At 40.5% G+C, this 27,327-nt stretch overlaps 2 protein-coding genes across 3 annotated transcripts in view; one reads left to right on the top strand and one right to left on the bottom strand.

Annotated features, from left to right (window-relative positions):
- Positions 1 to 1,192: 1,192 nt before the first annotated feature.
- Positions 1,193 to 26,644, bottom strand: LOC308605902 (uncharacterized protein; the record flags this gene model as incomplete). 2 transcript variants are annotated; one of them, XM_081216235.1, is made up of 3 exons in its annotated part: positions 1,193 to 1,258; positions 24,848 to 24,951; positions 26,203 to 26,644. In XM_081216235.1, the coding sequence occupies one exon, from the start codon at positions 26,642 to 26,644 to the stop codon at positions 26,276 to 26,278; it is 369 nt and encodes a 122-aa protein (XP_081072361.1). In that variant the 3' UTR covers positions 1,193 to 1,258; positions 24,848 to 24,951; positions 26,203 to 26,275. The 2 variants fall into 2 exon arrangements, with proteins under 2 accessions (XP_081072361.1, XP_081072360.1); XM_081216234.1 differs by lacking the exon at positions 1,193 to 1,258 and having other exon boundaries at positions 24,824 to 24,951.
- The window catches only part of RNF2 (ring finger protein 2), a 56,349-nt gene continuing 55,496 nt past the window's right edge, over positions 26,475 to 27,327 (top strand). Inside the window, exon 1 of the mRNA XM_081216200.1 lies at positions 26,475 to 26,734. The gene's annotated coding sequence lies outside the window, so the exon portion shown is untranslated. The remainder of the gene's footprint in view (positions 26,735 to 27,327) is intronic.

The raw sequence follows: 27,327 nt of genomic DNA on the forward strand, positions 1-27,327 counted from the left end.
CCCATAATAACCCTTTCTCAAAATACCCTATTCCTATATTGCCCCTCTCCTCTTCCCTCTCCCCACTGGTAACCACTAGTTTGTTCTCTATATCTTTGAGTCTTATGTTGCCCTATTTTTTTTTTTTTTTTTGCGGTACGCGGGCCTCTCAGTGTTGTGGCCTCTCCCGTTGCGGAGCACAGGCTCCGGACGCACAGGCTCAGCAGCCACGGCTCACGGGCCCAGCCGCTCCGCGGCATATGGGATCTTCCTGGACCGGGGTACGAACCCATGTCCCCTGCATCGGCAGGCGGACTCTCAACCACTGCGCCACCAGGGAAGCCCTGTTGCCCTATTTTTAAATTGTCTTTCTTTCACAGTATATTTTTGCCCTTTATTGAGTTGACTTCTTTACTGTTAGTGACTTAATCTCCTAGATTATAAATTCCTTATGAGAAAAGACTAGGATTTCTTTTTCTTTAACATCCCCCATAGCACCCAGTGTAATTCTACCACAGACATAAAGTAGGAACTCAGGAAATTCTAATTAATGCAGCCCCAAAGATGCAGTAAGGAATAAATTATGTAATAGGTAACTATGACTCAGCAAGAAATCCCTTTATGCTAACAGAGTGGGCCTTCACATGTTGACTTCTCCCATCATTCGTCATACTACCATGATCCAGCGCAGCCTAAAATAGTGGAAAGGCAGCAACCCTCTGTTCTGGGCTCCTCTGACCTGACAAATTCCTCCCCTACATGGGCTGCTGAGACAGGAGCTGAATGTGAGACATGCTTCCATAAGGAACAAGGCAGGTTCAACATGCACTACCCTGTATTCCTGATCAATTTCGCATGTATCCTTTCTTCTGCTTCTTTGCTGGTTACAGGTGAAAATGAAAATGATCTCAACCAACTCATCATTCAAACCAAGCTTTAAACCTGAATCAGCCTTTGTGATCTGACCTGCCTCATCAGGTACAATTGTAAATATACATCATCTCATCTAATCCTCACAAAACAAGGGGTGATGTGGCGAAGACAGTGCTCAACAATGACTCTATAACCTCCTCTACATTTCCCAGACTCCCTTGCGGATAGGTTAGGGCCATGTGACTAGTTCTGGGCAATGGACTGAGTAGAAATAACATATGTCTCTAAAGGCCAAGGAAGTTAAAAGCCGATATGGAGGTCCTCCATACTGCTCCCGCTGTAACGTTCCCGGATTGGAAGCTATTAGTCACGAGAGGAAGCACAGCTGTCACATCCACATAGGAATCTATGAAAGCAAAAAATATAATTTGTTGGTGTTAAACGACTAAGATTTCACAATTTGTAACTTCAGCATAGCCTATCCTGTCCTGACTAACACAGATAATATTCAGAGTATTGAATAACTAGTACAGAATGGGCACTGACATATCAGAATGGATGTAACGAACAATCAGAACAGACATGGGCTGTACACAGCTGGTATGGCCATATGAGTCCATACCAGTTGAACAGCCCAGAAAATAACTCTACAAACTTATCCCAATTTCATAGTTGATGAAATTCATGAAGTTCAGAGAAGGTCAACTGGCCTGCCTAGAATCAATGATTTCTAAGTGATATTCAATCCAGCTCTTCTTGCTATAAAGTCTGTTCTCTTCTATCTCTACATTCTATTTCCTACTTGTTGCATGCTTAAATCATCTCAACAACTCATCACCAGTTGTTTTTGATGCTGCAGTAGAGCTGTCCAAATAGTCTGTTCATCTAAACCATGGTGGTATGGTCCAATAGTATATGTTTATTATTGCTGAGTTTTCTTTAAATTGAGCCCCTTCTTGTTTCCTATAGAATGTCAGCATTATATTTTGCTTTTCTTTTAAATTTTCTTCTGTCATTATTCTTAATTAATCCTGAAATTGTAGTATTTAAGTTGATACATCCAACTTTATGATATATATTTAAAAGGCAAGAGAAAACTAAATTGGATGAAATCCTGGCTTTTGGCAGAGTTCTTTTGCTCCTGCTGCTCATTCTTCATTTAAATTCATAAGTCTCTTTTCTCCATGACAGGATAATCATCTCCACAGCAACTGACTATTACACCACAAAGGAAGATATGCCTGTGAGTGAGAACTGACCAGCAGGAGCTGAGCAACACTCAGGCAACAGAGATTCTATTTTCACACAAATATCTCTAATTATAATAAGCTAAGGAAGAACTATATCGTTCCCTCCCTCCCACCCAAATACAAGCAGAGCTATTGCTACATAGTTTCTCACAAAAATATGGTACTTTCAACCACAGAGAGCTTTAATAAGCACATTCCTATGTAGAGATGGCATCACCTATTATTGCAAGGCAAGCATGTATCTAGACTGAAAAGCAGGCACTAGTTAAATTAAAATCACACAGATTACGTCATGATTCAAGAGGAGAAATTAAAGCAGAATATGTTTTACAGATTGCTAATAATATTCAAACAAACTACAAGCCAAAAGTGAAAGCAAAGGTACAGAAATGGTTACTGGCCAAGCAATAATTATTACCAGGGCTGCTCTTTCCAAAGAGGAAATTTGGAATGGGCATGGTGGTGGTCAGGAGCTTGTATGGGTGCTAATCACAGCAATGATAACATGCACTACATTTGAAATGGGTCTGAACACTTTACAACACAATTTCAAGGCAGCACTTTCACTGGCAGGCAGAATTCTCTAGGGAATCTGAAACCATAGTATATACTGGTGACGGAGTCCAAGAGAACATTGGGTGATTACTAGGCACTGTCTACTACCCACCGTTTTTACATTGGTTTCATAGAATTATAAGTCAAATCATATTTATAATCTATAATACACTATCTTACAAGTGACATACGTTGTTTGAAGAATATCAATCTCTTCTCTCCCACTAGATGATAAGCATCTTGAGGGCAGGCACCACATCATATGATTATGCTATTTCCTATAATGTTCAAGACAACCCACGATAAAGAGGTTCTGTCTCAATATATTGAAATGACAAGTTCCTCAGATCTGTTACAGCAGGAAAAAAAAAATCGTTGAAGTAGACACTATCTCTCTGCCCTTTTAGCCCCAAAGCTCAGATTAGTTGGGTGGTAGGGTGACCCCCATTCTGGATTCTCTCAACACCAGAGCCCTCCCAAGTTGTCTAACCTGTTAGTCTCCTAAGAACATGTAACCCTTAAGCTGGATTCCATTATCAACCATGCCAAAGAAGCTTCCTCCTAGCACCTTAAATCTCTAGCCCCTGTACTCTTCTGACTGCATCTGACCTCCCTGGATTATCTCTGTTGTCACTTTCTGCATGCTGGTCCCCAAGCTGACAAATGTTGCTGGAAAAAGTTAGCGAACTTTGTTGATGTTGCTTTCTCTAAATTCACACTTGTCACCTCCACAGAGCCCATACTGCTGCCCAGGAATCTTTTGGGTCATCTCTTACTGATTCCTTAGCACTGTCTATATTGGGGATAATATTCAAAAATTTTAACTGCTATAGCAGAGGCACCATCCTTGAACTGATACAGCAAGGTCTGAGAGAGAATCCCAGCTGCACCCTGTATTTACCTCTTTTTTTAAAAAATTATTTTTATTTATTTTTTTGGTTGTGTTGTGTCTTCGATGCTGTGTGCAGTCTTTCTCTACTTGGGGGGAGCGGGGGCTACTCCTCGTTGCGGTGCGCGGGCTTCTCATCGCGGCGGCTTCTCTTGTTGTGGAGCACGGGCTCTAGGTGCGCAGGCTTCAGTAGTTGTGGCGTGCAGCCTTCAGTAGTTGTGGCACACGGGCTCAGTAGTTGTGGAGCACAGGCTTAGTTGCTCCGCCACATGTGGGATCTTCCCGGACCAGGGCTCGAACCCATGTCCCCTGCATTGGCAGGTGGATTTTTAACCACTGTGCCACCAGGGAAGTCCCTGTATTTACCTTTTAGTTGCTGACTGAGGCAACTTGGGAGAGAAGCGAGGTTGCAGGAGCAGCAGATATTTACCAGCTGATATGAAAGCATGTCAATATTTTAAACAACCAGTACAGCTGTATGGTTTGAAACAACTGAATATCAGTCCCGCTTTCAACTATGACTCTTCTAAAAACTGTCTCTCCTTTTTTCCTGCCCCCATTCAACATCGACCTTTCTATTTATTCATTCAAAAAATATTTATTGGGCTTCCCTGGTGGCACAGTGGTTAAGAATCCGCCTGCCAATGCAGGGGACATGGGTTCAAGCCTGGTCCGGGAAGATCCCACATGTCGTGGAGCAACTAAGCCTGTGCACCACAACTACTGAGCCTGCTCTCTAGAGCCTGCGAGCCACAACTACTGAGCCCTCGTGCCACAACTACTGAAGCCCGTGCACCTAGAGCCCGTGCTCCGCAACAAGAGAAGCCACCGCAATGAGAAGCCTGCGCAGCACAGCCAAGAGTGGCCCCTGCTCGCTGCAACTAGAGAAGGCCCGTGTGCAGCAACGAAGACCCAATGCAGCCAAAAATAATAATAATAAATAAATATTAAAAAAAATAAAAATAAAAATAAATAAATAAATATTTATTGAGCACCTTGCATCATTTTAAGTAAACAAGAGACCCAAAAAACCCCCGTCCAAGTGGCCTTACGTTCTAGTGGGAGTCATAGGTAAGAGAAAACAAATACAGTAAGTAAAATACATACGATGTCTAAAAGTGAGAAGAGCTATGGAAAAAAAGGAAAAGGAGAGGGTACTGGAGTTCGGGACTGCAGGGAGCAGGTGAAGATTTTAGACATGGTGTGAGGGTTGGGCTCACTGAGAAGATGAGGAATGAGCCATTTGATGGGCAAAAGCAGGACAGAGGAAACAGGACACGCAAAGGCTTACATTCTAGCAACTCCTCATTATGCAGAGATAATTTAAACTCCAACCTCCTGCTGTATAGAGATCAAAGTTATTGGTAAATGATCTCTTTGGCTTTTCTTCCTTTGCATCTCTAACACATCCTTACCTTTTTTCTTTTCCTTCACATGTTAGATGAATAAGTGCTCCTCCTTCCAATGTCTACTGCTTTCCTGTGTCCTCCCCACCCTCCTCACCTCATTTACCCTTATTTCCACCATCTACAATCTCTTCCCATTCTGTCTCTTCAGATAGGCAGCAGTCTTTTCTAAATCAAAACACCATTGTCGCTTGACCTAAATGTTTCTTCTAAGTACAGGCTATTTCCTCCGTTTAAAATCAAATACGTTCAATTTCCTCACCACCGATATTCTCTTTGGCCTCCGATTTCTGCCTTCTGCCCCCTTCAGACAACTTAAACTAATCTCTCTTTTTTTTTTTTTTGCGGTATGCAGGCCTCTCACTGTTGTGGCCTCTCCCGTTGCGGAGCACAGGCTCCAGACGCGCAGGCTCAGCAGCCATGGCTCACAGGCCCACCCGCTCCGCGGCATGTGGGATCTTCCCGGACCGGGGCATGAACCCATTTCCCCTGCATCGGCAGGCGGACCCTCAACCACTGCGCCACCAGGGAAGCCCTAAACTAATCTCTTGACTCCTAAAGTCAAATTGCTCCTGGACCCTGTTCACAGTTCTGTCAATTGATAATTATCACTGTCCAGGGAAGATTGATTTGGAAAGGGATACCCATCTACAATTACTTGTATTAAAATCAGGATTCAATTTGTTGAAGTTGTAAATCTTAAAACCCTGGGGTTTTTTAAATGTAATTTTATTTTATTTCATTTATTTACTCACCTATCTATCTATCTATCTATTTATTTTGCGGTACGCGGGCCTCTCACTGTTGTGGCCTCTCCCGTTGCAGAGCACAGGCTCCGGACGCGCAGGCTCAGCAGCCATGGCTCACGGGCCCAGCCGCTCCGCGGCATGTGGGATCCTCCCGGACCAGGGCATGAACCCTTGTCCCCTGCGTCGGCAGGTGGACTCTCAACCACTGTGTCACCAGGGAAGCCTAATTTTATTTTTTATTGTGGTAAAATACACGCAACATAAAATTCAATCATTTTCAAGTGTAGAATTCAGTGGCATTAAGTACTTTCATGATATTGTATAACCACCACTGCCACTATGCACTTCCAGAACTTTTTCATCATCTCAAGCAGAATCTCTGTACCCATTAAACAAGTATGCCTGCTCCACTCTGTCCCCACTGGTAAGCTCTATTCTACTTTCTGTCTCTATGAATTTAACTATTCTAGGTGCCTCATATAAGTATTTGTCCTTCTGTGCTTGGCTTATTTTACTTAGCATGATATTTTCAAGGTTCCTCCATGTTGTAGCATTTATCACAATTTAGTTCCTTTATAGGGCTGAATAATATTCCATTGTGTATATATACCACATTTGTTTTTCCATTCATCTGTTGATGGACATTTAGATTGTTTCTACCTTTTGGCTATTGTGAATAATACATCTGTGAACACTGTTGTATAAGTATCTGAGTCCCTGCTTTCAATTCTTTGAGGGTATATACCTAGGTGTGGAATCGCTGGATCATAGTTAATTCTATGTTCAACCTTCTGAGGACCTGTTAAACTGTTTTCCACAGAGCTGCACCATTTTACATTTCCACCAGCAATGCATAAGGATTGCAAGTTCTCCACATTCCCGATGACAAATGGTATTTCTCACTTTTTGATAAACAATGTCATAATCGGTTAAAGTGGTATCTCATTGTGGTTTTAATTTGTATTTTCCTAATGAGTAGTGATGTTGAGCATCTTTTCATGTGCTTATTGGCCATGTGTATATCTTCTTTGGATAAATGTCTATTCAAGTCCTTTCCACTCCTAAAACATCTTTATACTTTCTAATTGGGTTTTTGTTGTCGCTGTTGAGTTGTAGGAGTTCTTTACATAGTCTAGATATTAATCTCTTAACAGATACATGATTTGCAAATATTTTCTCTAATTCTATAGATTCTTTTCACTTTCTTTTTTGATTGAAGTATAGTTGCTGTACAATATTATATGTTACAGGTGTACAATATTATATGTTACAGGTGTACAATATAGTGATTCACAATTTTTAAAGGTTATACTCCATTTATAGTTATTACAAAATACTGGCTATATTCCCTGTATTGTACAACATATCCTTGTAGCTTATTTTACCCCTAATAGTTTGTACCTCTTATTCCCCTACCCCTATGTTGCCCCTCCCTCCTTTCCTCTCCCAACTAATATCCACTAGTTTGTTTTCTATACCTATGAGTCTGCTTCTTTTTTGTTATATTCACTAGTTTCTTGTATTTTTTAGTTTCCACATATAAGTGATATCATGCAGTAATTATCTCTCTCTGACTTATTTCACTTAGCATAATGCCCTCCAAGTCCACCCATGTTGCTTCAAATGGCAAAATTTCCTTCTTTTCTATGGCTGAGTAGTATTCTGTTGTGTATATATATACCACATCTTCTTTATCCATTTATCTGTTGATGGACACTTAAATTGCTTCCATGTCTTGGCAATTGTAAATAACGCTGCCATGAACATTGGGGTGCATGTATCCTTTTGAAAGAGTGGGATTTTTTTCAGATATATAACCAGAAGTGGAATTGCTGGGTCATATGGTAGTTCTATTTTTAGTTTTTTGAGAAACCTCCATATAGTTTTCCACAGTGACTGCACCAATTTACATTCCCACTAACAGTGTATGAGGGTTCCCTCTTCTCCACATCCTTGCCAACATTTGTTATTTGTGTTCTTTTTGATGATAGCCATTCTGACAGGTGTGAGGTGGTATCTCATGGTGATTTTTCTTTTCACTTTCTTGATAGTGTCCTTTGACGCACAAAAGTTTTAAATTTTTGATGAAGTTTAGTTTATCTCTTTTTTCTTTTGTTACCTGTGCTTCTGGTGTCCCAGCTACAAAATCATTGCCAAATCCAATGTTATAAATATTTTACCCTATGTTTTTTAAGAGTTAAACCTCATTTTTAAGTTCAACATATTCTATTTATAAATCGAATAATTTAAAGTATAAAAGGTCACTTTTACTTGTTATTAGGCTAATATTCAATTAATTATGTTTTCAAAAGTTAAATTCCGGGCTTCCCTGGTGGCGCAGTGGTTAAGAGTCCGCCTGCCGATGCAGGGGACACGGGTTCGTGCCCCGGTCCGGGAGGATCCCACATGCCGCGGAGCGGCTGGGCCCGTGAGCCATGGCCGCTGAGTCTGCGCGTCCGGAGCCTGTGCTCCGCAACGGGAGAGGCCACAACAGTGAGAGGCCCACGTACCTCAATAAAAAAAAAAAAAAAGTTAAATTCCCCTAAAATATTTTAAACTATGCTTTCAAATTTTATATAATCTTCAAATGCTTCAAATATCTGACAGAATAAACAGCATGGTTTATCTAAACATTTAAATAATCAACAAACACATATGGATTATCACAATATTACAAAACATAGCCCTAAACTACTACAAAAATGGGAATTCAATACTTTTGAGCTATATCATAATTTTCTATATATTCCCAGGGTTACAGAATCACTTATCCAACCAAAGGTAGCAGATTTTCCATCCTACTTGGCCTAAAATTTGGGGCACAAAAATGCCATAGATTTAGGTCTATCAGAGATTATGAAGTTAGGGCTCTTTCCTGAGCCCTTTCTTGCAGTGATGGTCATTCTCCTGCCTGCCCATTTTCTTCCAACCTAGTAAATAGATAGCAAACACAGAATGAGATCAGAAAGGAAGTTAGAAAAAGAAATACAGATTGGAAAGTCCTAGTCAGAAACTGAGAGTTATCGAGTTGCTGAAGATCCCAACAGACAGAGCATATGCCCTCAGACCCTTTTTCCTTTTAAACAAGCAACATATTTTACAACCTTAGATGTTACTGTGACTTGGTAAGAATCTCCTCTCTGCCTAATTGAATTCTATATTATTTTTTTGTCTTTCTTTTGGCCTCCCTGTTATTGGCAAACCCCTTAAACTTAAAAAAACTTTAACCAATATGGACTGTGATCCTCTTTTTTTGGAAATTGTTTCCCTTGCTTTCATGAGGCTACAGTCTCCTGGATTTTCTCTCATCTGTCTTCACTGCCTCCTTTGTTCTTGGATCCTTTCACTCTTTCTTCCTCCCCACACTGCACAGAGGTGACCAAGCTCCAAGTTTCACAGCAGAGCCCTCTGGCTCGCTCTATAACCACTTTCCATTGGAATCTTCGGCAACTTTAACTCTCAGCTTTTGACCAGGACTTTGCAATCTGTACCTCTATTTCCAATTTCTTTTTTGAGCTCAGATCTGTGTTTTCTATCTACTGCTGGAAATTTGCACCTAGATTTCTTGCCTTTAGTTCACACTCAACTCATCTGAAATAAAATTCTTTATCCTTTTCACAAATGAACACCCTCTCTGACCTTCCCTTATGGGTACTAGTATTCTCCCAGGCACAAGACATGAAAAGTGGTAGCCTTATAAAAAGAGAGGATTGGGAATTGTAAGGGCAAAGGGGGCAGTAGGAATGATAGAACAGAATTAACATATCTAGAATAGAATAGAATCTTCAGAGGGAACAAAGCAAAACACCAAGGCTTAAGGGTTACATTCCCGATCCCATTCTGATTCATGGCTACATGTCTTGCTAGGTTTAGTTGCTATGGAACAGAGTTGCCCCGGACCAAGTTCAAGCTTTGTAACTCCATCTGTTGGGGAAGGACAAGCTTCCTGGTGGGCTAAAGCTTTCTCCACTAGTTAAAAAAAAAGCTGTTTTAATACAACAGAGCTCAAGAGTTTTTCTTTTCAGAAGCATCCAAGCAAATCCACTGACTTCAGGGCCAAAGCTCTCCCTGAACATTGACTCTGAGTATTCTTTCTCAAGCACCCTGTAGAATTTTTGGACTCCTTTCTTTCACTTCTCACATTCAGTCTGACACTAACACAGGTTTTCTTTCTCAAATATGTCTCTCAAATGTGTGTCTTCTTTTCCAAACCCTCTATTACCACCAGGTCCAGGTTCTCATTACCTTATTCCTGAAGTACTTTGGCCAGTATTTGCTATCTCTGCCAATTGTCTTTCTCTCTGCAATGATCAAGTCTTATGGTCAGAAAGCACCTTGGAGTAAGCTAGTCCAAAGTCCATCTAACTCCTGTATCACTTCCCCAGCCTCTCTTACTGTTCCTCTAACCTAGGATAATTAACCCACCTCAAGCACAGTGATGAAGTTGAGTACCATATTACTTCCTGTTTTCAAAAACTTCCAATGGGGTTTCCAGAGTAAAATTTGAACTCCGGAGCTCATATTTAAGTAAGGCTCACACGACATAATAGTCATCAACCTCTTCAGCCTCACACCTCACTGCAGCCTCTCCACCACCCACAGTAGACCACTTACAGTTCCTCAAATACACCGTGCAACTGAACTCTGCTTATCTGCCCACTTGGTTCCCTTTATCCAAGAATGTTTCACTCTCTGCTTACCAAAATCCTGCTTATTCTTCAAGACCTAAGACTCAAATTCTCCTTGTTTGAAATTGTCTTCTCCTCTCTGCTCCCACAGCATTTCATTTATATTAAAGAGGAGTGGCTTTACTAGTAGTTGTGCATGTTTCTCTCCTTCAGAAAACTGTGAGCTCCTTGAGTATATATATTATGTGGTATTTTTGTTTTCTTGAGAAATTCTTGAGAAATTGAGAATTCCCTATTCTCCTGACTTTCTGCTTTCCAGACATTTTGGTTGGTCTTACATGTGGCAAAGTGTTTTTACATAATTATTAATGAAACATTCAGTCTCTCACTCAGTACTAGCAGTACAGGGGCTGCAAGATTGAATTCTTGGCACAAATAATACATTGGGGCTAATGACTATAGCAGTAAGAGTACAACTGCTTTCCTGGCACAGAATTGTAATGGGGTAAACTGTAACTTCTAGTGCCTGGTGGTGGCAACATTTTCCTCATTAGACCTGCTAATGGAATGTGGTTTTGGGCATTCTTCCTAAAAGCTTAGCCTTGGGTCTAATGTTGCAAATATTCTAACCATTCTGTGAACTACTTCATACCTTTTAATAAAAATCCTTTCCCACTCAGTCAGCTAAAGTCAGCTTCTGTTGCTTACAACCAAGAACCCTGACTGATGAAGATATTTTCCTTAATTCCCCATAGACCAACTAAGTCAGGATCATAATATTTAAAAGACTTTACTGAAGGGTCAGGGATAACAAAATGAAAATACTGTATTAAAAGTAACCTATCACAGGTTACTAGATAATTGCTGCTCTCGGGGGCTACAAGCCCAGCCTGCGCTCACAGAGAAATTTCATAGGCCCCTGTGCCTAGTCTCTGACATGGCTACAGGTGCAGAAGCTAGCTTTATCCCTACCACAGCCAATTATCCTTAATCACAGTGCACAGTGCCTAGGGCCCACAACACTTTTAGGAAGCCATGAAAATGTTTTTGTTTTAGTTTTTTTAAATGGAATTTTAAAATGAATATAATTATAATAAATATAATATGTAAATTATAATAAAAATATAATAATGAATCCAGCCTGGATTATACAACACAGTCATAAAATACAATGTGTGTGTGTGTGTGTGTGTGTGTATGTGTGTGTAAAGCAGAATAGTGAAATAAAAAATAGACCCATGGGCTTCCCTGGTGGTGCAATGGTTGAGAGTCCGCCTGCCGATGCAGGGGATGCAGGTTCGTGCCCCAGTCCAGGAAGATCCCACATGCCGCGGAGCGGCTAGGCCCATGAGCCTGTGCTCCGCAACGGGAGAGGCCACAACAGTGAGAGGCCTGCGTACCGTAAAAAAAAAAAAAAAAAAAGACCCACACTTATACAGTTAATTGAATATTTATCAATACAAAGGTGCCAAGTCAATTCAATGGGATAGGAAAGTCTTTTAAACAAATGGTGCTGGAACAACTGGAAAAAATAAATCTTGAGTACTCATTTCAGCGGCATTCCAATTTTTATACTAAAATTGGAATGATACAGAGAAGACTAGCATGGCTTTTGCACAAGGATGACATGCAAATTCGAGAAGCGGTCCATATTTTTTTTTTTTTTTTTTTCTTTGCGGTACGCGGGCCTCTCACTGTCGTGGCCCCTCCCATTGCGGAGCACAGGCTCCGGACGCGCAGGCTCAGCGGCCATGGCTCACAGGCCCAGCCGCTCCGCGGCATGTGGGATCCTCCCGGACGGGGGCACGAACCCGCGTCCCCTGCATCGGCAGGCGGACTCTCAACCACTGCGCCACCAGGGAAGCCCGAGGTCCATATTTTTAAGACAGTTGATTTTTTTTTTTTTTGCAGGACGTAGGCCTCTCACTGTTGTGGCCTCTCCCGTTGTGGAGCACAGGCTCCGGACGCGCAGGCTCAGTGGCCGTGGCTCACGGGCCCAGCCGCTCCGCAGCATGTGGGATCTTCCCGGACCGGGGCACAAACCCATGTCTCCTGCATTGGGAGACGGACTCTCAACCACTGCGCCACCAGGGAAGCCCTAAGACAGTTGATTTTAAGTATTCTTACCACACACACAAAAAATAGAAACTATGTGCAGTGATAGATATGTTAATTAGCTTGATAGTGTTAATCTATTCACAATGTGTGCATATACCAAATTCTTTAATTAGAACAATCTAATTAAATAATGGGCAAAAACCTAAACAGACACCTCATTCAAGAAGATATACAGATGGCAAATAAGCATATGAAAAAGATGATCAATATTATGTGTCATTAAGCAATTACAAATTAAAACAACAATAAGATACCACTATATACCTATTAGAATGGCCCAAATACAGAATACTAACAACCGAATGCTGGTGAGGATGTGCAGCAACAGGAACTCTCACTTACTGTTGGTGGGAATGCAAAATGATGCAGCCATTTTGGAAGAGAGTTTGGCAGTTTCTTACGAAACTAAACATACTCTTATCATATGATCCAACAATTGTGCTCCTTGGTATTCACCCAAATGAGTTGAAAAGTTATGTCCACACAAAAACCTGTATATGGATGTTTATAGCAGCTTTATTAATAATTGCCAAAACTTGGAAGCAAGCAAGATATCTTTCAGTAGGTGAATGGATAAATAAACTGGTACATCCAGACAGTGAAATATTAATATGAGCTATCAAGCCATGAAAAGACATGGAGGAATCTTAAATGCATATTTCTAAGTGAAAGAAGCCAATCTGAAAAGGCTACATACTGTATGATTCCAACTATTCTGGAAGAGGCAAAACTACAAAGACAGTAGATAGATCAGTGGTTGTCAGGGGTTCAGGGAAGAGAGAGATGAATAGGCAGAGTATACATGAATTTTAGGGCATTAAAACTACTCTGGGGCTTCCCTGGTGGCACAGTGGTTGAGAGTCTGCCTGCCGATGCAGGGGACACGGGTTCGTGCCCCGGTCTGGGAAGATCCCACATGCCGCGGAGCGGCTGGGCCCATGAGCCATGGCCGCTGGGCCTGCTCATCTGGAGCCTGTGCTCCGCAACGGGAGAGGCCACAACAGTGAGAGGCCCGCGTACCGCAAAAAAAAAAAAAAAAAAAAAAAAACTACTCTGTATGAAACTACTCTTTATGATACTATAATGGTGGATGTATGTCCAAATCCAATGAATGTACAACATCAAGAGAAAATCCTAATGTAAACCATGGACTTTGGGTGCAGAATGTTGATGGTGAGGGAGGAGGTGTAGGGGCATGAGGTATATGGGAATTCTCTACACTTCTGCTCAGTTTTTCTGTTAATCTAAAACTGGTCTAAAAAATAAAGTCTATTAAAAAACTGAGAGAGAATATTCTTATACGTATACCCGATAAAGAACTTATATCATTATACCATTATAAAGGACTCCTACAAATAAAAAATAAAAGGATTTAAAAACCCAATTAAAAATAGGCAAAAGACTTGAACAGACATTTTACAGAAGTAGACATACAAGTGGTCAATAAGCTCGTGAAAAGATACTTAACATCATTAGTCATTGGGGAAATATTAATTCAAACTACATTGAAATTCTACTTTACATGCACTAAAATGGCTAAAATTAAAGACTGGCAACCTCAGTTGTTGGCAAGTGTGTGGTACAAGTGGAACTCTCATACACTGTTCATGAGAGTATAAAATGGTACAGCTTTTTTGGACAACTGTTTGGGAACTTATAAAATTATACACCCACTTAGTGACCCAGCAGTTCCAATCCTAGGTGTTTATCCAAGAGAAGGAAAATATAAATTCACAAAAACTTGACCAAGACTATTAATAGCAGCTTTATTCCAAAAACTGGAAACAAACACAAATGTCCATCAACAAGATTATGGATTTTTGAAAAAATGTTGCATATTTAAACACAAATATTACTCAGTAATAAAATGCAATGAACTACTAATACAACAATATGGATGAATCTCTAAAACATTGGACCGTGGTGATAGAAATCAGAACATGATTGCCTATTTGGGAAGGGAGATTGACTGAAGGAGGACATAAAGGAACTTTCTAGGGGTGATGAAAGTGTCTTATATCTTGACTGGGGTTTTGGTTACATGGTTACATTTGTTAAAATTCTCCCAGTTGTACACTTACCAGGTATTGCATTTCACTGCATGTCACTTTTACCTCCTTAAGAAACCTTAAGCTTGTTAAGCAAGACATATCATTTATACATCTTTTTCATTTTCTTTCCCCATCATGCCTAGAAGAATGTCCAGAACACAATGAGTGCTCAATACATGTTTAAGGAAAGTTAAAACAAATGAACAAATCGTTTTGGCAGTTTATAGACATGCAATGAGAAATTCAGGTAGCTTCCTCCAGGCATGTGTCTAGTTTCCTTCAATAACTTCTTACAGGGAGAGGGACCTTCCTTCTCTGCTTTTCTTAGACTGTCAATGATCACTTTAGCTTTGAGAAAATTAACTCTCTTTGGTGTTCAATATACATGTACGTGTGCACGTGTGGATGTCTCCACAGTATGATCAATTGTCTTGAGTGTTTCTCCTGTGATAGAAACTGTCTAAATTGATGAATTATTTTTAAAATTTTATCTGATCATATAAATGGATAGTAAAAATAAACTGAAAGCTAAATCACAGGTACTTTTGAGAAAAGCATTTTTGCTTAATTAATGATTTTTAAGATAATTTTCCCTCAAAACTAGACGAATGACTACAAAGTTATTCTATATTGTGCATTTTTTTGTCTCAAGACTGTTTACAAACTAAAACACTTATTATGAGAAATCTTTACAAATAATTTCAAAGTATTGAAAAACAGAAAGTTTATATAACTGTAGGTAGATATGTTAGGCTAATGTAGAAAAGAATCTTTTTTTTCCTTAGATATAATCTTTAAAATGAAATTACTTTCAGTACTTAAATGTGATCTGAAGAGAATAAACTTCTTTATAGCTTCAGTTACAAAAAAAGCCGATGTCAGACAAAGATGTGTTATTGAATTCTAGCTATTGAAATGTGATGTCTGAAATTACAGATGAGAACAGAGAAAATAGGGATGTGTAAATGTTAATATTTACATATCAAAGCTGTATTTTCTGAGGATATTTTGCTTTAGATTAAGTAAAAGTTACTCAGAAAATCTTAGATCTTTGAAATATTTTTCAAATATAATTGCATTTCAATGAAAATAACTGCATTTCAAAAGCCAAAAGTTTCAACAAGTTCCAGATTAAGAAATGAAGTCCCAGTTAATTTGAAAAGATGATTGGAGAACTTTTATTTCATTATATGACTAGCATAAAAGGAAACTTCTGAACCACGTACGAGTTCTGATTCTTTACTTTCAAGTTGAGGTCACATTCCTCTCCCCGTCATGGGATAGTCTCCTCCACAAAACACACATCTGTTTTAAATTCCCGCCACATGTGATAAATCAATGCATAACAGATAATAAATTTGGAAGACTGTATTCCTATAGACTTTGGCTTCTATTCTTTTAGCCTTTGCAAGTCTGATGATTTTTCCATTCTTAGCTCACACAGAATGTGCTTTAGAACTCAGAACTTGTCTCCAAAGGCAATCAGTGGGAAACTTGAAATGATCAATACTTGCTGCTGTGTCTCTATGAGCTTTGAAAAACTGAACCACCATTTCACAACTTCCTATGCTATAGTCCTTTTTATCCACTTATGTTTAGTAATTGGGGATTATTACTAAAGTGTAATGGATATTCACTATTTGGATTATTCATATGTTTATTCTCTTATTTTAGTACAAATATTCAAAAAAATGTATCCTCATTTCTATTAATTAAAGCAGGACCGGGCCTCCCTGGTGGCGCAGTGGTTGAGAGTCCGCCTGCCGATGCAGGGGATACGGGTTCGTGCCCCGGTCTGGGAGGATCCCATATGCCGCGGAGCCGCTGGGCCCGTGAGCCATGGCCGCTGGGCCTGCGCATCCGGAGCCTGTGCTCCGCAACGGGAGAGGCCACAACAGTGAGAGGCCCGCATACCGCAAAAAGAAAAAAAAAAAAAAAAAAAAAAAAAAGCAGGACCACCAGTTGTGAGAGGGCAGTTTAAAATAATGGTTAAGGACATGAATTTGCACACCCTATTGCTTGAGGTGCCTTAGGCAAGTACTGAAATGCTTTAAACCTCTATTTTCTTTTCTTTTTTTTTCTTTGGCCACGCCGTGTGGCTTGTGGGATCTCAGTTCCCTGACCAGGGACTGAACCTGGGCAATGGCAGTGAAAGCCCAGAATCCTAACCACTAGGCAATCAGGGAACTCCCTAAACTTCCATTTTCTAATCCATAAAATGGTAGTTATGATGGTAGTAACTTCCTCATAGGTTTGTTGTAAAGATTAAATGAGATGATGCTTATAAAATACTTAGTACAGTACCTAACACATACAAAGTTTATGAGGTTGTTGGATATTAGCACAGCTGTGACTCTACCTACACCTCTTCCAGCTTCTAGGACTAAAGCCACTATTGCCAAGAGTGGAGTCTTATGAGAGAAAATGCTGTTCCATAGTGTGTAATTATAATCGCGGTCGAGGAAGAATTATTTCTGTGGCCTTTTTATTATTGGCCTCACCACATTTACTATGTGTCTGTCTCCCCTACTAGATGATGGGTTCTTTGAGGATAGGGTCTATGTCTTATGTCTCTGAATTACTGACTCTGGTTAATTGTCGACTCTTGCTAAGGGAATGTATAAATGAACATGTATGTGAATATACTTGAAACATTCATTTTAAATTTGAGTTATTTAAATGGTTTTAAGTAATCAGAAAGAAGAATTTCTTTTAACTGGGTCTAGTAGAGCAATACAGACATTACAGCTACAAATAAAAGGACAGTTATCAATCACATTTTTCTTTGTTCACATTTCAAAGATGAAGTCCAATTTAGGCATTTTATGTTTGAGATGCCCATTGGACATCCAAGTGGAGAGACTGAAGAGGGAGTTGGACATAAGTTTGGAGAGGTCCTCAAGTTTCCAGAAACTTACAAAAGTTCATAAGTTTGGAGAAAATGGGGCATTGTCAATATGGGTAGCACTTAGAGCCATAGGATAGGCTGAATAGGATCACCAAGGGAGGGGATAAAAATTAAGAGGACATAAGGTCCTAAGACTAAACCCTGGGACATTCCAAAACTTAGAGTTTGGGGTAATGATGAGAAGCCACAAAAGAGACTGAGCTAGACAGGGTCAGAGAGATTAGAAGAACCAAGAGAAAACCAGTCATCACATGTTCAGCTCTCATTGTCCCTGGCTCTTTTCAGCATGCACTCTGATTCTTCTCATCTATCTCAGGAGCTTCCTCCAACTTCAGGGCATTATCACTAATTTTCCTATCTGCCCCTCTGCTTCTCATGACCCTCACTCAGTAATTCTGTTTTGCCTTTGTCTTCAGATTTGGCCCACCTGCAACTTGAGGACATAGGGTCGGGGTGTCCATTTGCAGCCTCAGCTCACATAAGCCATGCTGTACATTTCCCCTATTCCTCACCTCACCTGTCATCTTCTCCACTGAAAGAGACAGAGAGATAACTACTCTTGATGTTCTTCGCTTCAGACCCTCTGATTCAGCTTTCAGGTTGGGTGCCTTGCACCCCCTTAAACTTATCCTAAGCCCTGCTTTCCTGGACTTTCTCCTTGCCTGTGTATTGTATGCTGGCTCCAGCTCTGGGCATTTGGCCACTTTGGAAAAACCACCTGTACTTTCCAGTCAGTCCCTGAGTCCCTCTATTTCTGCACAATCCCATCCCCACTCTACCCCAACTTCAGTGGACAGCACTTTTTGCTGTGACCCCTCAGGTCATTTGAGCCATAGTTGGAGGGAGGTCAAGTCTCCTGAACCCATCCTAATATATTGCCCAAGCTTTTTACTATATGGTGATCTCAAAGAGTCTGGGGAAAAAATTCCCTGGAATAGAGATGTATTAAGATGGAAAATTCAAATATTTGATTCTCAGCCTACAATTTGTACTTGCTTCCTGCAATCACATGCTAAATCAGTAGGAATTTCTTGAAGGAGAACTAAGGAGTCTAATTAGCAAATGACACCTAACATTTGCCTTAGAGACTGTGGGATATAAATTAGTAGTAGGAGAAGAGAATCCCAAAATAATTATATCGGTCCTAGAACTCTTTTTGTGGGCTCTATAAGCATTGGTTGGCCCCTGTTTAGCTTAAATTCTTATCAAGTAGGATTAGGAATGTTTAGGGGAATAGAGACTGAGGTCTAGTAACAAGCCATTTGAATTCCTGAGTTTCAAGGCCACTACACTACCAGATCTCTTAGAAAGTCAAGAATTCCCAAGTTCTAGTTTTCTTATTTGTTTTGTTGATGATGCCTGATCTAGAACAATTGTTTTCTTTATCTCAGTGCTTCAGTTAATAATAGGTAGATATGTGCTGAAATTTTCACTCATTTTTAACAGATAAGCATGTAATTGTACCTTTACTACTGCTGTGATAAAACACAATGTTTTATTCCATTGTGAAACATTCAAACAATACAGAAAGTAAACAATTTAGAAACTGAAAGTCCTCTAAAGTCCTCCTCTCCTTAAATATACTCAATCCCTCCTAATAGTTTGGTGTATATTTTAAAAATATTTCTGTATTACAAAAATGGGATATATGGAACATATTGCTGAGAACTATTTTATTTGATAATATACCTTTGATACCTTTCTACGTCAGTACTTGTAGCTCTGTCTCATTTTTAACGGGTATATGATGTATTACTGTATGGATTTACCAAAATTTTTGAGCCAAAAATGTAGGTTATATTAAGTTTTTTACAAACACAATCAATGCAAAAATTAACGTTCATGTATATATTTCTTTGTACACTGTGTGAGTACTTCTGTAGGATATATTCCTGGAATTGGATTTCTTAGGCTAAAAACATACACATTTAAAATTTTGAGAGATAATGACCAAATTGCTTTTTTAAGAGGTTGTGTCATTTTTCATGAACATCAACAAAGTGTGCAATATCTGTGTTCATAAACATTGACCAACAGTATTATAATTGCCTGAACATGATAGGTAGAAAATTGTATCTATTCAAATTTGCATTTCTCTAAATGTTATGGTAATGATTAAGTTAGATACTTTTTGTAAAATATATTAAGTATTTTTATTGACTGCTTTTACAAAACTGTAGTTATTATCATTAATTAAAGGTATACCAAATGTATCTTAGGAGCAAGGCAGAAACATATATGTACATATATATATATACATATATATTCAATATCTACATCTATATCTACATCAAATATATAAAACCTTGTTTCAAGTGCTGAATAATGACTGGTGTTGAGAGATGAGTGATGACATTTTGCCCTCCTGCTACTTTCACTCTGGAAGGAGGAGGGACATACTTGCACACTGCTAATCTAAGCAAGTGAATTGGGGAGAAAAGACAGTAAATGTGGTTTGAGGACTAGTCAAACTTTGAGTCCCAATTGGAATTTTGGATTAATATATAGCATTTTAAACTTTTACTCTTGGTACGAAATGTTACTGTGTTTTGACAAGACTTTAAAATCAACATCCAAATGCAGTTCTATTTGAAAGTCCACCAATAACAAACTTTCCTGTTGGTCATAATTTTTCTCTGGGTAGCTGCAATAATATCACATGACATTCCTAACATGGGTTCTCCTGACCCAAGATCATTCCTGGAGTATTCATTTCCAAAGATAGCAACTTCATTGCTTCTCTGTTCTTTTCCACTGAAGAGGTCTGTATTTTCTGTTTGTTGACAGAGATGGCTCTTTTTCCGTACCATGAATGACATGGTGTCTACGGGTTATATTTGTGACATCTTCTTGTAATGTAATTTGCATTCACTATGTGTGAAGCCACAAGCTAAAGGCTTAGATGAGAATATGGCCAAGCCTAATTAAAGAGCCAAGTCAGGAAATGAATAGGTTGGCAAATAGCTAAGAACTGGATCATGTAGAAGAAAGGACAGCTGTGTTGAGCTCAGGCCCAGAGTAGTGTTTTGAATTTTAGGAAAGGGAGAGTCAAAACAGGGCAGCTAATGTGATGAAGTCCAAAAGTGAAACTGGAGCTAAGGATGTATGAGTCAAGAAGTCAAGAAATTGGAAATCCACTAACTCTGAACATCAATACTGTTCTAGAACAAAAGCTGATTAGATCAGAGGATGAGTGAGTACTGGAGAGGGACACAACCAGGTGAGTTAGGCCACCCGTATATACCTAACAGGATACTATGACAAGAAGATTTATTTGCAGCTACCTGTATCTTATCTTACTCCATATGTGGCAGAACTCATAATTCTTAAGGAACCACAGTCATTTCTGATCTTATAAGCATGACTTATGAAATGTGTTTATTTACAGATGATGAAACAATATATACAATGGAATATTAGCCATAAAAAAGAATGAAATCTTGCCATTTGCGACAACATGGATGGACCTGGAAGGTGTTATGCTTAGTGAAATAAATCAGACAGAGAAAGACAAATACTGTACGTTTTCCTTTATGTGGAATCTAAAAAATGAAACAAATGAACAAATATAACAAAACAGAAACAGACTCACAGAACAAACTAGTGGTTTCCAGAGGGGAGGGGGCGGGGGAGGGGCAAAACAGGTGAAAGGCTTAAGCGGTACAAACTAGCAGTTATATAATAAATATGACACAGAGATGTAATGTACAGCACAGGGAAGATAGTCAATACTTTATAATATTGTATAATATTTGTGATGTGGTCTATAAAAATATTGAAATACCATGTTGTACACCTGAAAATAATATACTATTGTAAGTCAACTATACTTCAATAAATTTTTTTAAAAACATAAAACAAAAAATTTTCTACAGACTAAAATCCTTAGGAAAAAATCTCTTCCTGGATGTAACACATAAAACCTTGGTATTCTAGGTTGACCAGAATGGTTTTCAGATTTACCTGAATTGTAACCTACTTCAGTATGTTATTCAATGTATATTTCAGTGGTTTACTTTTGTGGAGTATTAAAGGCTAATGGATACTGCAGGGTTTTCTACATCTTGATGTAGTCTAAAATAAAACAACATTTTCTTTGTATGGTTGGGATCTGGCAGCTCTTTTAAATTCTTTACTGAAAAACATTTCCAAGAAATGTGTTAGATAAGAGATGTCTTTACCCTCCACTCTCTCACCCACAAAAACTATTCTTCCATGCTTGTTTTAAGTGGGAAAAATTAAATTGTCCACAAGGGCAGTTTGAGCAAGCTGTAACTTGATTTAAATATTTCGCACTCTTCATCTGTACTTTCCCCAGGGATCTTCCAGCCTTCTTTTCCAGAGAAATTTCCATCTTAGTTCTAAGTTTTGATCTTAATTATCTATTCCTTGCTAGTTTCCAGGATTATTCTTGGTGTTCCTAGATCAATGCCAAGGCACAGTTCTCATCTCTTGCAGTAAACATTTTAAAAGGAAAAAACCTGCAAAGTTTGTTTGAATAGAATAAACTAACTTCACATTAGAAAACTAAAGCCAGTTAATTATTAAATCATACTTTATTTTATATATCAAGTTGGATATCACAATAATATCCTCCATTATTAACTATAAAGAAACAGTTGGCTATTTGTGCTGCATCAGAATGAAAACTTTTATTCTTTTGACTGTTTTCAAACACATGCTAGTTCATTATTTTGCTAAAAGGCACTAACAGATGTTAGGCAGAATGTGGTCACATCTGGGACATATAAAATACCATTCCAAGTCTCCATAGAAGGGAAATAGCAATATTGTTTAGTTCTCCCCAAAAGCTCAACCAGCCCATCTCATTTAATCTGTTTAAGGTGAACAGTTAAGAGTAGCACCAATTATTTTGGTTGTCTTAGGAATATAAAAAGGAACAATGAACTAAAACACCAAAAGGGAAATGCCCTATGTTGAAATACAAATAAAAAAAACTTCACTAAAGCTTGTGGCTAGAGCTATATTTTTTCAGCTGAAGAGGTAGTAAATCTTGAGTTGCCTGCTTCCTGAAGCCACCTTGAATTATAGGTTTCTTTAGGCCCTTCTACAATGTTTCTACTTAATTTGACCCTTTCAAAGAAAGCACAACACATCTAAAAGATGGCAAATAAAGATTCTGGTAGAAGATATATATATATATATATATATATATATATATATATATATATATATTTTTTTTTTTTTTTTTTTTTTTTGCGGTACACGGGCCTCTCACTGTTGTGGCCTCTCCCGTTGCGGAGCACAGGCTCCGGAGGCGCAGGCTCCCGAGGCGCAGGCTCAGCGGCCATGGCTCACAGGCCCAGCCGCTCGGCGGCATGTGGGATCTTCCCAGACCGGGGCACGAACCCGTGTCCCCTGCATCGGCAGGCAGACTCTCAACCACTGCGCCACCAGGGAAGCCCAGAAGATACATTTTGACAGTTATATATATATATTTTATATATATATACATATATAAAGTGATTAAATCCCAAGATATTCCAGTCTTTTAACCTACCTTTAAGTTTTAATTTTGTTTTGTTTTCTTTTTTCTTTTTTTTTTTTTTGGTGGTACGCGGGCCTCTTACTGTTGTGGCTTCTCCCGTTGCGGAGCACAGGCTCCGGACGCGCAGGCCCAGCGGCCATGGTTCACGGGCCCAGCCACTCCACGGCATGTGGGATCTTCCCGGACCGGGGCATGAACCCGCGTCCCCTGCATCGGCAGGCGGACTCTCAACCACTGCGCCACAAGGGAAGCCCTGTTTTGTTTTCTTAAAGTAACTTTTCTAAGAAAACAAAAACAAAACCTGATGGTTTTTGTCAACAGATCAGGTTCATATACTATTATATTTAGCGTTATCTCTAGCTTCTTGAAAATAGACCACATTGAGGACTGGAATAAATACTAGTGTTGAGAGGAAGCTCTGGAGATGTTTGCCTCAGACTGCTTACCCATTAGAAAGAAGAAAAATGCTGGAGTTGTGTGTACAGCACAGGGTGGGAAGGAACATGTGGCATAATGGAATGTATCCTGGACTTGGAGTCAGATTACCTAGGTTTGAGCCTCAGCTCTGCCACTTATGAACTCAATGTTTGGGAGAGTTAGTTAACCACAGAAATCACATTTCCCTCCTCTGTGAAGTAGGAATAATACCTTGGAGAACTGTTCTGAAGAGCCAGTGAAATAATGGCTATAGAAGTGTTCTGTAAACTGTGATATATACATAGCTTGTTATTAACAAACTATTGGTGGCCTGCAATTTTCATCCCAGATAAGCAGATAACAATTAGATATTTGGAGCACAGCTGAAAAGAAATCCATGGAGGGGATATAGAATAGACAGGCGTGAATTTCCATTTGAGACACACTGCCTAAACAGAGAAAGCCTCTGGGGGACTAAATGCAACCTTGATAGGAATGTCTGCTTTTAAGTGGTAAAGTGAGGCAAACCAAGCTCATTTGAACTATTCCATTTCATATACACACTGGGATCAAAGATTCCCAGTCTTTCATTCTCTTAACGCCTATTTAAGGAGCATCTATTACATGCCAAGCATTGTGCTAGGTATACGCTGGTGAACAAGATTTCTGCTCTGAAGGAACTTGTGTCCTAGTTACATTAATATCTTTATTCCAAGCACTAGGCAAAGTGTTAGCACATAGTAGATGCTCAATAAAAGTCGACTGAGCTGAATTAATCTAATTTTGTAGCATTACCATAGCAGAAAGCCAGTAAAGAGATGATTTTTGTGATCAGAGATGTCTACCCAATTCACCATGTGATTAACAGGGTACTACTTCTGAAGTTTTGAGGGAAAAGAAACTTTCTAACTAGAGTTCATCTAGTATTATATAGTATTAATTTAATGTTTTCCTGCTTAAAATATAGTTATCACTTCCAATTAGTACATTTAACAAAGGAGCAGGGTGTTAGTAGAAAATGTTTTTCAGGGTGGTATCCCTCATGTCAGGTCGAAAAATTAGCAAAAAGAATATAGGCTGGATATGTCAAATCACTATTGACAGGCTGACTATGGACTTGACATTGATTTAATACACAATTAAAACAAAGGGGAAGAAAAATGGAAAGTCCATTCTATTTATATGATAATCAACTCTTAACAAGTACAGAGAGTTTATGTTTTGAAAGCATACCTTTCTTGACGCCACTCAAGAGAGCTAGTGTTATGAAATAAAACTTTTTAGAGTTTTTTCATAATATCTAGAAGCTGACTGGTGGGGTCAGGGTGATTGATGTCAGTATTGGCCACCAATATCACCACTTCTTCTGAACACGGTTCAGCCTCAGTTCAAGGACTCAGTCCCCTTGCAGATGGAGGAGGCTATGTAACTAGTTTTGGCCAATGACATGCGATCAGTGATCTGTTTCCTTCCCAAGCTAAGACTGTGAAAAGTTCATAAGGATTCTTTACTCACTTTCTTCCTCTGCCACAGAGACTCAGTTGCTGTGTTCTGAGTGATACAGCTACAAGATGGTGAGCCCTCTGTCAATCTGGAGCCCTCTGTCAGTCCTGGAGTGACTGAAATAGAATGAGTTTGATTCACATGAAGCATGAGCAAGCAATAAACTTCTGTTGTGTTAAGGCATGGAGATTTGTAACTATACCATACACAGCCTTTCCTGATTAAGGTAGTCAGGGAAGGCCCATAATACTCTCAGTCCAAGTTTCTGAGTAAGAGATAAAATAGATAATATGAGTTCCATTAATTTGTCAGTAGTGTCTTTCATATTAAGGTTGCTAGCCTGAGGTCTAGCTTTTTAATCACATTTAATCCAGATATCCCATAAGTTTTCCATCAATTATCCTGTGAATTTTTCCGAAGTACCATATTTAACTTTTATCCATAAAGTTCCTGTGCTTTTTACAAATGATCACTTTCCTCAACATTAATTGAATTTCTTAACCTAACCACACATTATTTTCATAAGCATTTTTACTAGAGCAAAACGTTCTAAATTATGAGCAGCATTAATTGAACGACATGTGCAGTTGTGAACAAAGAAGCGAGATGCTTCTGCAACTGCCCTGTCTCTAGAAAGTGGACCTTGCAGAAGCAGAAGCATTCCTAATTATTTTGATTTTTTTTTTCCACATTGGAAAAAGACCTTAACGTTGAAGGGCTGGTAGAATCTGAGAATTGTCATTTCTTATTTAAAGCTTTAGATAGTTAGTGACAGTTTTGAAGTCCCTGTCTTTGCTCTTGTTTACCTTAATGGATTGTTAGGTAGGGCACACAGTGTGTTGTGTTTAATATTTTAATGCCTGTCTTCTTTCTTTCTACCTATCCAAAGCTAACACTCAGAGTCCTACTCGACTCCGAGCTCCTCAGGAAATTTCCCCTGAACACACCAGCTGGAACGGTTCCTTTGCTTTTCCAAAATCTTATGTAAATTCATACCATTTATTTGGCATTGCTTGTAGAGAGTTTTACAGAATTCAAAAGCTGGAAAGGACCTAAGAATCATTCAACACAATCCTCTCATTTTGCAAATGAGGAAAGTAAAGTCCAGAGCAATTATATAATTTAGTTAAGTCACATATTTAGAGACACATTGGAAGCTATAAACCCAGTTCGCCCAATTCCCAGTGCAGTCCATTCCTTCGTGCCACAAGTGCCTTCACATTAACTATCTGGTAGCGTTGGTTACCTTTTCCAGAGAACAGATCATCTCACCAATAGTATATCTTGAGTTCAGGGAACTCTTTCACTTTGTTACTTCAGTTTGTAGCTTAATTTATACACATTTTATATACTCTTTGGTAGACTACCTGGTTGTGTTTTAGGGAGTCACAGGCGAGAGCAGGAGTCCGAACCTGATCCCCAGCAGCCGGTCAGGGAGGCTTAATGGGGGTCGCAGGTAGGGTCAGGAGACCTCAAGGAGAGAGAACGCCGAGAACGAAGTGGCGCAATCGTCATCCGGGCATTGCCCGGGGGCTCCGTCGCCCCGCGGAGAGCGCCGAGGGGCGGGGCCGGGCGGCCCGGGGCGGGGCGGTGGCTCGGGCCCTCCGGGCAGCACGCGGCGGCGCCCCCTCCCCTCGCGCTCCTGGCGCAGTGCACGTCCCCGTCCCGCGCCTCCGCCCCCTCGCCCACTCGCTCCTTCCCGCCCTCCCCGCTTCGCCGGCCGAGCCGGCTTCCCCTCGGTCTCTCATGAATATTGAGCGGCCCCTGTTGTATTTCCCGAGCTCCATTGCGGAAGCCGAGGCTCGCCATATTGTGCGGCGGCGCCGGCAGCCGCGGCGTCTTGTACCTGAGTCTCGCTCCGGCCGCTGCTAGCGGAGCCCCGGACTGGGGCAGGAGCCGGTGAGCGGGGCGGGCGGGGAGGCGAGGGGCGCGGAAGCGGCGGGCTCGGCCGCGCGTTAGCTCGGCGTGGCTGCGGGAGGCTGACGGCCGCCCCGGGGCCGGGGGGGTGTGTGTTCGCGGGGGTGTGAGGGGAGATGGCGCCGCCACCCCCGGCCACTCTCGGGGAGGGGATGGCGGGGGAGGCGGCTTCTCATTGTTACCGTTTCTTCGAGGGTCTTGGCGGGGATGGGGAGTCCGACTTGGGGAGGACCCCGTGGGCGAATCTCGGGGATTCCTTCCTTCGTGCGAACCGCTCGCTCCTCTGCGCGGAGGCCGGGGCTGCGGTGCGGCCCCCTCGCCTCCCGGGGCGGGGGCACCAGCTTCTCCACGTCCGCTCTTCGGAGGCGAACCGCGTGGAATGCAGGGTTTTCCTCCCCGGGCTTCCCCCTCGCAGCCGGGGGTGTGTGTCCGCACTGTGGAGGGTGAGGTAGGGGCGCTTTGTGCAAATAGCCCGCTTCCCCCCGGGGTGCTGGAGTCCGGGTTCGAGCGTAGAGGCTCTCCTCGCGTCGGGGTTCCCTGTAGACTGCGGGGAGACCCCTCCTGGTGAAAACATT

This window comes from Mesoplodon bidens (assembly GCF_964165515.1).
Source record: "Mesoplodon bidens genome assembly, chromosome: 2".
Taxonomy (NCBI): domain Eukaryota; kingdom Metazoa; phylum Chordata; class Mammalia; order Artiodactyla; family Ziphiidae; genus Mesoplodon; species Mesoplodon bidens.